Genomic DNA, 11591 nt, shown 5'->3' with positions numbered 1-11591 from the left:
TCTTCTTTATATACAGCGGTAAGAGCAAAGGGAGTTCATGTGACCTTCTTTACTTTTCATAGTAATGGTGATAGTTATGCATGGTCACCATGGTTACATATACAAAAGCTTCCTACAGGTGTCACATGCATCACTTGCCACCGTAGGAGTTCAATTAAAGTAGAATTTAAATAAAATGGAAGCAATGAGTGTGTGAAAAGCAACCAGGTTTGAAAGGAAGTCTACAGGTCTTCCAGTTTTTTTTTCTTCTTCTCACAAATCTATTTTTAACACAGTGCTGATTGCACCAAGCGTGCAATGCCTGCAAATTCACAGCTCTCGCACTTTGGTTCAATATCACGTTGCTATTTTGTGATGCACGTACTTTAAAGCCTCTATTTCATTTCGGTTTGCAAGTGTGTTTGAATTTAGCTACGTTTCTTCAGGGTTAAATCCAAGTTGCAAACATCGATGAAAAGGTTTTATTTAGCTGTCATCTGTACTTCTTTGAAGGTGTCGGAAATTTCGCTCCACATCCAAAGAGATTCGTCAGCGAACGAAAGTTGTGCTGGTAACTGGCCCGATATATATATATCCCTAATTTAGAAATCAAATGTATTATTATTATTGTTGTTATCTATTAGCTATCTATTAGCTGGCTAGCTATCTAGTTAGCTGGCTATATATTAGATATTTAGGTTGTTGTTTGTTGTTTTGATTCTCGAGCAAGGCAAGATGTCTTGGCGTAATATCACGAACAAGGGAGCGGGACCTTCTGAAACTGAAACATTCTGAGGTCATTTTGAAGTAGTTTTGGGACACTTTAACTCATTTTTATTGGTGTTTTTCATTTGACTAAAAATATCAGCCTGTGTGTTTTGGGTATTTTAGATGCTATAAAACGTTATTCTGATATCAGTTAGGAAATAAAAAAATGGTGTTGGTTGTCCTTTATGTCATGCATATTAGCATATTTGACAATAAAGCTAACTTTGACTTTAAAGGGAAAAGCCGAAAGGAAAAAAAGATCAAGGTTCATGCTAGGTTGCAAAATAGTTCATAAACCGTTGTTTCTTGATTGAAGCCAATGACATGATTCAGCATTAAAAATTCTTCCAAAAATCACATTTTCGGATTATAGTATCGAAAGGGTTTTAAGGGATGACATGACAGGGGGAAAATCGCACAGCAGCAGTATATTATTGGGTTTAGACCGCCACCCACTGGCCATTGACAATTACAATACAATTTAAATTGACCACAACGGATGGAAACATTCACGAACTGTGAATGCCGGGGATTCGCAGGTTAAAAGAATGAAAAGACACGTTAGACGATGACGCTTTGAGCTACATTTAATCGGACATTTATATGACGTTTGAAATATTTAATGTAAGCAACTCTTTAATGTAAGAAACTCTTTAGTGTTTTGAAGTTCACGTTGAGGATACAAGCTAAGGTTTGACTGCTCGACAAGAATCATTTTTCACTGGACGACTGCTAATCGAGTTGGTGTTGTTACTATTACACGTAACGTGGTTATTGGTCAACTAACATATATTTATATCCATAATCATGGATATAAACCGGACATCTGCTTTGTTTGCGTTTTCATTTTGCGCCTTGTTGTGTAAGTACACTCGCCCATGCTGTATTAGTCATGTAAATTACAACTATGGGTGGATGTGTGTGTGAGAGAGGGATAAGTTTTAAAAAATGAGACAAAGCCCTAAATGAAACAAAAGGGACATACTTCCTCAATGTGGAAGGGAAAAAACATTGACAGCGGTCTGGCCAGCGCTTTATCGGCATCCAAGCAAGAAAAAAAAAAAAAAACGAACGGATTCGGGAATGGCTCTCTACATCATACACTGTATTTTCAATCCCCGAATAAATTTGTGAATGGCGGTGAATGAATTAATCCGAGTATGATCTGTCACCTCTTGTATCAGTTATTTGTATCTTAACATTAGCTTGAGATCAAATAAAATGTATCAGCACGCACAAAGTGTGTCTGAAAACGTTTGAAAAACTGTTGAAAGTCAGATTTTTTTTGAGGGGGAGGAGGTGCGTTTAAAAAAAGGCATGTTACGCATGATTGTTTTGTTAAAATTGATAATTTCATGAGGGGTGTTTGCGCATCCACGCGCTTTGATGTATGGCATTGGTATCAAACTCATTTCGCCACATTTTAGTTCAGGAATTTGGGGAAGCCATTAGAATGTTTAATCCCCTCCACATATTACATACAGAGTGCACGACAAATTAATAAATAACTATTTTTCAAATTTGAATTTAAAAAATATGACTTATTGTGGGTTACATGGGACAATTTCGATTTTTGGCTCTGACTTTAGCAAGTATGTGACTTGAGGGTTACGAATTCCAGTCGCAGAATTTAGGCATATACATTTTGTATGTTGTTTTTCATTATAATCAGCTGTTTATAAGGGAGTTGCTCACTTGCTAATGTCTACTAATTAAAGTCGCTTAATTTGAGTTTTTTTTTTTTTTTATCTTTCCACAGGCCACATCCCATCATTGCTTGCAATAGTCCTCCGAACCACGAACAAAATTGTGCGGATCAATGAATTTGAGCGTACGTTGCCGCAACCCTTTTTTTTTTTTTTTTTTCGCAAAAATAGCTGTTCTTTCCCTGCCAATTTCCACTTCCTCTCGTCAGGCGCTGAGCTGACCTGCTTCATATCCAACACTGACACCTACAACCTGAGGGTTAGGTGGAAGAAGATCAAAAATGGCACCCTAAGCTATGTTTACCACTTCACGAGGATTGTCGGTAAAATTAACACGGCAAAGTGAGGAAATGAATAGAAGTCCTCTTGAGAGAACTGCTTTGAATTTTGGGATTTTTTTTTTCTCAATAGGTGACTTGGAGAACAGGGCACAGCTCGACGCGCCAGCCAGTTTGGTGATCTTCAATGCCACCCGCATGGATACGGCCGTGTACTGCTGCGAGGTGGCCGTCAATGACGGTTCTGGGGACTTTGATGCGATTAAGATTAATCTTGAAGTGGGAGGTTTGTGTAATCAACCAATCAAATATCATATTTTCCGGTGTAGAAGGTGCACCCAAAAGCCTTGATTTTCTTCAAAAGATGACCTTACGTCTTATACGCGGGTGCGCCTTATATGTGAAGGCATATTTAGCCATAACAGGTCTCACAACAACTCCATTTGCCATTGAAGAAGAAGTCATCCAGAATTCTAGCCTCTACTGTAGCGCCTTATAATGTGTAGTGTGCCTTATATTTGGAAAACTTTTATCTATTGATATATTATACAGTGATACCTCAGTTTGGGAACCCCTTGGCTTACGAACTTTTTGGTTTACGAACGTTAAACTTATGAACATTTTACCTTGGCATACAAACTATTTTTCGGGATACACACGGCTGCCGCAATGAGTGATGTGCTGTTCGCGAACGAGGCCGTTCTCCTAAAAGAAAATGGCAGCCGAAATGGCAAAATGGCATTTTAGTCCTCTATTCCCCGCCCCCTGTAAAGTGACCTTGAGAGTTTTGAAAGGCGCTTAAAAATGACATGTATTATTATTATTACAGACAGAGAGAGAGAGTGAAGCAATTCTCCCAGTCTTCGGTTAAAGCCACGTGATTTGTCAAGAATGCAGCAGTGAGGGGAGGTGGTTTAAACAAAGAGACAGGTAGACGACAGAGAGAGAGTGACAAAATGGATAGAAAACAGAAATTTGGACTCGTTTCAACTTTGATACTTTAAAGGCAGAGTGTAGACTGCAAGGTTAAAATTATCATCTGCTTGCATCTGTTGCTGTTGCAATATCACAACTTACAAGATGTACAACCCGGAGCTCCTTGAGACAATTTATGCAAAAAGCTATCCATTCCATCAAGCCATCAACAAAGGTAAATAAAACAACTTTATTATACTCTACAGTTTATTCCTTTAATTATAACGCTGTATCACATTTATTATACATAAAATAAGGTATATTTTGTGTAGTTTTAAAGCTTAGAAAATTAGAAAGTAGAAAATTATGTTATATGGAGACCTGGGAACAGATTATTCTCATTTTAATAGTTTCCTATGGGAAATTAATTTTTGGGATACACACTTTTCACCTTACACACTCTGTCTGGGATCCAATTAAGTTTGTAAGCCAAGGTATCACTGTATTTGGAAAACCTTTTTGCAATCATTGAAGGTGCGCCCTGTATTCCGGTGTGCCTTATATATGGAAAAAGGTTGAAAATATACAATTCACTGGGGGTGCGCCTTATACTCCCGTGCTCCTTATACGCCAGATAATACGGTAAATATTTGCCTTTTCCCCAAAATATGATGAAGAGCAATCCAAAATACTGCCCCCAAATGGGGGATTTTACATCAACAATAAGTACCTTCTCAGAACAGTCAGTCACTCTACACTGAATTTACAAATGATCTAGTTGGTGAGGAAGTGGTGCGTCAATGAATGAAAATACACCCCATGATTTTGCCGTCTTCACATAGGATTATTTTTTTTTTCTTCTCTGAGCTCTTCTTGCCTGCTCTCGTCTTTGGAAAACACATAATAGCCCTGTTACTCTGCTAAGCGCCATCTGGAAACCTGACAGATTTTGTATGGATCAATCACTTTCGAAATCTTCAAGACTTATCAATAGGAACCACATTTTGTTATACACAGTAAAACCCGCAAAGCCCCTCTGCACCGTGCCTGAGGCGGTCATGGAGGGAGCGACGGCCGAGCTCCAGTGTCTGGAGAACGAAGCCTTCCCGGCACCGGTCTACCGCTGGTTCCGAGACAATGAGGAGCTACCCCAAAACCCGAAGAACAACCCCAAGTCTATCAATGCTACGTACACCATTAACGCCGACACCGGAAGCCTGGTATAACACATGCTATCCCATAATCCATTTGGACAACTTTCTAATTAAGTAAATTCCAGTGTGTAAAATACAGGTAACACCCGAGTTACGACCAGGTTCCATTTCGACAAAACGGTCATAAGTCAAACGGTCGTAAGTCGAAATCCATTCAAAATGGCCGATTAGACGTTTACACGACAGGATAGTATACGATGTCAATCTGTTGTTTTTAAGCAACGTTTTCGATTGAATACTATTATACACCAAACTGTCCACAGTTCATTTATACATTTTATAACTTTTTGTGTAATTTTTATCATTTTATATTTCGTATTACCGATTTTTATTACTGTATGACTGTTGCTTTAATGTATAAAAAACTGTTCACTGTATAGTTCATTTACAAATGTTTTCTTTACCTTTTAGTGTCATTTTTATCATTTTATATTTCATATTATCGATTTTTATTACTGTATAACTGTACCTGTAATGTATACAAAACTGTTTACCATACAGTTCATTTATAAATGTTATACATACCCTGCTCTCCCTGCTAACGGCCAGAAGAGGTCGCCTGACCCATGCTCTGACTCAGGCGGACACCGAAGGAAAAAAGCAGCGTATAGTACGACTTGAGATGTTGCAGAGACGGTATCTGCACTGTATAACTACTGTATTGAGTGTAGTCGCGCATTGCTGTGCAAGTGTGTGACATGCTGGCTGGCCAAAATTGTAGTACGCTTTGCCGGCTGCTTGCGCGTTTCAGTGCAAGGTGTACAATTTATTAAAAAAAAAAAAAAAAAAAGGGGTGGGGGGTCTGGCGGTCACGGTCGTAAGTACGTGTGGTCGTCGTAACTCGTGCCGGTAGTGACTCGGATGTTACCTGTACTTTTTTTTTTTTAATCCATTAAGGTAAGGACCATAAGAACCTGTGTATTTGTCATAGGAAGTAAGCGCAAGACTCACAGTTTGTGGAACTACGCAGCTGAACGTGACCCGATTGACTTGACGTTTTCCCTCAGAAAATCCACAAGATGAGGAAGGACGATGTGGGGGAGTACCATTGCCAGGCCAAGAATGATGTCGGCGCTGCCTATTGTCCCAAAAAGATGATGCAGATCAGTGAGTGTCATGAATGTGTGTCCACCGTTGAGAACGATGAGGAAATCGAGGAGTATGTAGACGGCGTAAAATAAGATTCTTGTTTGGGTGCCGATAAAGCGCTGGTCCTGGCCCTGGTCCCTACCAATGGCCTCTGGCAATGTTTTTCCCTTCCACAAGGGGGCAGCATTTCCTTTTTTCCCATGTTAGCGCCTTGTTCCAGCTTCAGGTGTTGTTAAAGCGCTCCATAAACCAAAACAGTGATACCTTGGCTTACTAACTTAATTGGTTCCCAGACAGAGTATGTGAGGTGAAAAGTGTGTATCCCAAAAATTAATTTCCCATAGGAAACCATTAAAATGAGAATAAACCGTTCCCAGGTCCCCATAAAACATAATTTTCTACTTTCTAATTTTTTAAGCCTTATAACTACACAAAATATACCTTATTTTATGTATAATAAATGTGCTATGTTATTATAATTAAAGAAATAAACTGGACTTTATGATAACGTTGTTTTCTTAACCTTTGTGATGGTCGTTGATGGCTTTATGGAATGGAGTGGCCGGTTTCATCAACATTAAACACTTGATGAGGAACGTAACCTTCTTTCACCATCTTGAGGAATGATCCCTTGTAGATGCTTTCTCTGTGATAATTTTATCTAGTTCCTCATCAATTGTGTTCTATTTAGCTGGGTTGATAGCTTTTTGCATCAAGTGTACAGATGGCTTATGCGGGTTGTTTGTGGAGCCTGATTGATGGGATATTTTAACCTTGCAGTCTACACTCTGCCTTTGAACTATCAAAGTTGAAACTCACTGTCGTCTGCCTGTCTCTTTAATGTTTAAACCACGCCCCTCACTGCTGCGTTCTTGACCAATCACGTGGCTTTAACCGAAGACTGGGGGCGGGGAATAAAGGACAAAAACAGTCGGCTGCCATTTTGTTGTTAGAAGAACGGCCTCGTTCGCAAAACGACACATCACTCATTAAGGCCGCTGTCTACGAAAAAGTTTGTATGCCAAGGTAAAGTGCGTATGTCAAGGTAAAATTTTCATTAATGCAACGTTGGTAAACCGAAAAGTTCGTAAGCCAAACCGAGGTATCACTGTAGTTGATGTTTTTGATAATGAACACACCAGCACATAGAGAATGACTGTCCTGCTAAAATAGACTGAAAACAATACATAACACAAGATCATGTTCCATGACCAGAAACTGAAAAGTCTTCTCCCAAATATTGTTCACAAATTTACAACCGCAAACATTTTTCATGACAATTGTGTGTTCCGCTTCTATAAAAAAATGTCTGCATGTACCTTTTCTAGGTTATTTTAACGTCCTCCCCATCGTTCTCAAGTCATTCGGTAGCGTGATAGCTGCCCTCTTAGTGATCACCATCATTTGGTTTTGTGCTTCACGCCTCTACACCTCCAAAAAAGACAAAGATGAAAATAAGTGAGTGTCAAATAGCAAAACATGTACTCGCGCATTCATTGACTGATAAGTCTGACATTGGCTGCATTTGCTTTTACCTTTCAGGAAAGCCTACTTCTTCGAAAAAGGCCAACATGAAAACGCGTAAGGATCTACTTTAATACCAATTTACTTACTGGTAGTTTTTTGACAAGATATTCATTCATCGTATTATCTTTTACAGAGTCGGTTGGTCAGCGCTGAACCATGGTGATGACGACAAAGCTAATGAGGTACAAAGTGTTGTGTATCCGCAAATTAACTCATTCACTGCCAGACGTGCAAAAAAAAAAATGTGTCCACTCCAGTGCCAGGGTTTTTGTCATTGTCACTTGAATTCCAGGACCGACAGAATATTGAGTTTTAGGACCTGTGTTACTGTAAAGTGTCCTTGAGAGTTTTGAAGGGTGCTTATAAATGAAATGTATTATTATTATTATTATTATTATTATTATTATTATTACATAAACATTCAGTACAGCATTAGAAACAGTCTAAGGCTTATACTCTCTTCTTACATCAGAAAAAAAGTTCCTAAATCAGAAAAAAGTTAATTCCTAAATTATATTGGTCTGGAGTTATATGATCTTGAAATGAGGGCGGCTGTGCAAAATACAATGTAATACATACATAGTGTTTTACGTAGGGCTTTAAAAACAACTGAAGCTGTAACATGAAAAAAAGGAAATGGTGCCCCCTTGTGGAAGGGGAAAAAACCGTTGCTAGAGGCCATGATCAGCGCTTTATCGGCACCCAAGAATGAAAAACCAAAACCTGAACAAATGTGGGAATGGCACTCTACGTCATATTTACAAGAGTCTAAGGTTTCTGACACTGTATTGAATATTTATAGAGTCCTAAAACAGAAAAAAAGTTAATTCCTAAATTATATTGGTCTGGAGTTATATGAGCTTGAAATGAGGGCGGCTGTGCAAAATACAATGTAATACATACATAGTGGTTCACATAGGGCTTTAAAAACAACTGAAGCTGTAACATGAAAAAAAGGAAATGGTGCCCCCTTGTGGAAGGGGAAAAAAATGTTGCCAGAGGCCATGATCAGCGCTTTATCGGCACCCAAGAATGAAAAACCAAAACCTGAACAAATGCGGGAATGGCACTCTACGTCATATTTACAAGAGTCTAAGGTTTCTGACACTGTATTGAATGTTTATATAGTCCTAAAACAGAAAAAAGTTAATTCCTAAATTATATTGGTCTTGAGTTATATGAGCTTGAAATGAGGGCGGCTGTGCAAAATACAATGTAATACATACATAGTGGTTTACGTAGGGCTTTAAAAACGACTGAAGCTGGAACAGCGCTAACATGGAAAAAAAAGGAAATGATTCCCCCCTGCGGACAAGAAGAAACATTGCCAGAGGCCATGGTCAGCGCTTTATCGGCACCCAAGAATGAAAAACCAAAACCCGAACAAATTTGGAAATGGCGCTCTGTCATATTTTCAACAGTCGAAGGTTTCTTGAATGTTTATGTAGTCCTAAAACTCCATATTGTGTGGATCCCGGACTTCAAGTGACAATGACAAAAACCCTGTCACTGGAGTGGACACTTTTTTTTTTTTTGCACACATCTGGCAGTGAATGAGTTAAATAAGCTTCTTGAAATGTTGGGGAAGACATAAATTTCTCCTGAAAGAGTAAATAAAGGTGATTTTGTTTGCCTCCTCCCCAGGGAAATTTCAGCCACAACCCATCTTTCTTCATCTGAGCACAGGTCGAAATCACGACAATCGCAACGGTGGTGGTTATCACACATTATTTTCTGATGTCATTAAGGCAATTTGCCAAAGTAATGTTTTATAGCATTGACTGATTGATTGTACATTATGAAACTGCCCATTTCTTTATATTCTCGCCACCTTCCACTTTAAAGCTGTTTTTTTTTAATCCTGCAAATTTCTACCTGACATTAAAACCATTCATGGTGGCAATCGATACATTGTACTAACATAACTAGTGTTTGTAAGACACTGAACTTGTTTTTCAGAAGTCATCATGTTTTGTCTGTGCTTGGGGGGAAATCTAAAGTATTCTTCATGTAAAGGACAACCGACACCTCTGGATAAATTGTGTCCATAATTTGTAAAATCACTTCAAATGACTTCTACGGAGTGTATTTTACAAAGATTCCACGGCATATAGCTATATTTTACGTTTTAAGACTCACGCTGAATATTAAGGAAGTCTTGTTTTCGAGTTTGTGACGATGCCTGACGTCACGTAAGGAATGCCCCTGATCGAGAAAGCGACACACAATGCATTTTGGGTACTTTTTTAGTCTGAAAACATCGTGTTGATCCGTGTTGATGGCGAAATTAGAAGTAAAAAAACAAATAACGCAATGGTGAGTTGTGTGTGGCACCAAGACTACTATTTGATACTAGTTGACACAAATTCCGAGGTCATTTTGAAGTAGTATTTGGACACTTTAACTCAATTTTTATTGTCGTTTTGCTAAAAAATATCAGCCTGTGTATTTTGGGTATTTTAGATGCTCTCAAACGTTTTTCTCTGATGTCAGTTAGGAAACAAAAAATAGTGTTGGTTGTCCTTTAAACCTGTTGTGAAATGAAAAACCGTGTTTTATTTTCAATAAAATTTTCAAGAACTGTTCACATATGAAGTCTTGTGTATATCCTTTTCGCTGCAAGTTTTATACGATTGGGGACAAAAAAAGTGAAATTCAATTATATGCCTGAGGGGAAAGGATTTGTTTTTACAGTTTTGTAGTTTTCTGTATCTTAGATTGGAGTAGCCATTCTCGCACTTTCAAATTTTACATTTCACAGCAACAAAGTTATGAAAGAAAGAGGAAAGGAAAATAAATGTAAAAAAAACAATAGAGGAGCTGCTGGAAAGGCAGCCACTCTTGCGGCGCCATCTTGATGTCAAAACACCAAAAAATAAACAACACAAAGACACAGTCATTCAATATTAAGCACTTTCTGCACCCTCAAAGCAATTCGATATGAAAGACTGCAGGATCAAAGCATCCTTTTCCCCCGTGGATCAAGGATGTTATGGTGAAATGTGCCTGTCTGCTACAAATGTTAAAAGCAAACACAAATCTGCGCCTGCTTCGGTTAGTGTTTCGTGTCGGACCGATTTAGATCGTTGGACCGGAAATTGTGCGCATACGTTTGCATTAGATCGGGGCATACGAAGTAAACCACTGTTGAGTCAAGACGTATCACATTGCTTGTCTTGTGGTTTTTTTCTGGATCCCACAACACCGTATCTCCCTTACTATAGTGAAGAGCGCAACATTTTGGTAGTATCTTTATACATAAAATGAGTAATTAAATGTATAATCTAGTTTGTGGAAATGTAAATTCAAGTCCTGCGTTCCGTATTTACTAATGTAATATTTTTGCTGTGCGCCATACAGGCAAACTGTGCCAAACTTGCTTACCAGGAATATGGCCCTAATTGTATTGATGCTCTCGTTACAACATTCCGTCTTTACTGCTAACAATATAAAAAAAAACAATACAATTTGTGATTAAAAAATGTATGTTTTATACACTAGTGTTTCTTTAAACGATCTTAAAGAGAAGGAAGGCAACATATGGCGCAGCAGCAGGGAAGCCTTGGTTCATATCGCCACCTAGCGGTCAGCTAATACAAATTTGATTTACCACAATTTCAAAGTCAGAAATATCATTTACAAAAGTAAAATACAATTAAGTCACGAAAATCCCCATTCAGGGGAATTACAAAATATCGATTTTATGTGTAAGTTCATTCTATTTTTTATTATATAATTGTGAATTACTGTTTTCAATGGTTACTGCTGTGTTCTTCACATAGTCAAAAGTGATGAACGTGCATTTCCTGTCCGTCTTCCACTCAGTGCGTTTGTGTAATTTAGCCCTCACTGTAGTCTTATAGGTATAAAATACTTAATGCATAATTACGATGTGTTTGACAACACAACTGAAAACGAAATGACGAAATGATCGATTCATATCAGCATCGAGAAAGAAACACTATGCTAGCAGACAACGTTCGCAAAAAAGAAAACGGTTCGTGGCTCGTCCCAATTAGTGTTGGTGTTAATAGATTACTAATCAGAGCAGTTAGATTACAGGTGTCAAAGTCAAGGCCCGCGGGCCAAATCCGGCCCACCACATCATTTTTTTC

At 38.4% G+C, this 11591-nt stretch overlaps 1 protein-coding gene across 1 annotated transcript; it reads left to right on the top strand.

The window, feature by feature from the left end:
* Nucleotides 1-1486: 1486 nt before the first annotated feature.
* Nucleotides 1487-9221, top strand: LOC148888651 (junctional adhesion molecule 3B-like). The gene is made up of 10 exons (XM_089013973.1): nt 1487-1609; nt 2507-2578; nt 2663-2776; nt 2865-3017; nt 4664-4866; nt 5868-5967; nt 7278-7407; nt 7492-7530; nt 7610-7658; nt 9121-9221. The coding sequence occupies exons 1-10, from the start codon at nt 1555-1557 to the stop codon at nt 9154-9156; spliced, it is 951 nt and encodes a 316-aa protein (XP_088870099.1). The 5' UTR covers nt 1487-1554; the 3' UTR covers nt 9157-9221.
* Nucleotides 9222-11591: the final 2370 nt, after the last annotated feature.

The sequence above is a fragment of the Hippocampus bargibanti genome, linkage group LG14 (genome assembly GCF_051943395.1).
Source record: "Hippocampus bargibanti isolate YZ-2025 linkage group LG14, ASM5194339v1, whole genome shotgun sequence".
NCBI classification, from domain to species: domain Eukaryota; kingdom Metazoa; phylum Chordata; class Actinopteri; order Syngnathiformes; family Syngnathidae; genus Hippocampus; species Hippocampus bargibanti.
This window is presented reverse-complemented; position numbering and strand designations above follow the sequence as displayed.

What these genes read in the sequence shown, in the direction of transcription:
- LOC148888651 (XM_089013973.1), top strand. Translation starts at nt 1,555, where the DNA reads ATGGATATAAACCGGACATCTGCTTTGTTTGCGTTTTCATTTTGCGCC. An exon ending in TTCATTTTGCGCCTTGTTGT is followed by an intron (nt 1,610 to 2,506) that starts GTAAGTACACTC and finishes ATCTTTCCACAG; the next exon opens with GCCACATCCCATCATTGCTT. An exon ending in CAAAAAGATGATGCAGATCA is followed by an intron (nt 5,968 to 7,277) that starts GTGAGTGTCATG and finishes TACCTTTTCTAG; the next exon opens with GTTATTTTAACGTCCTCCCC.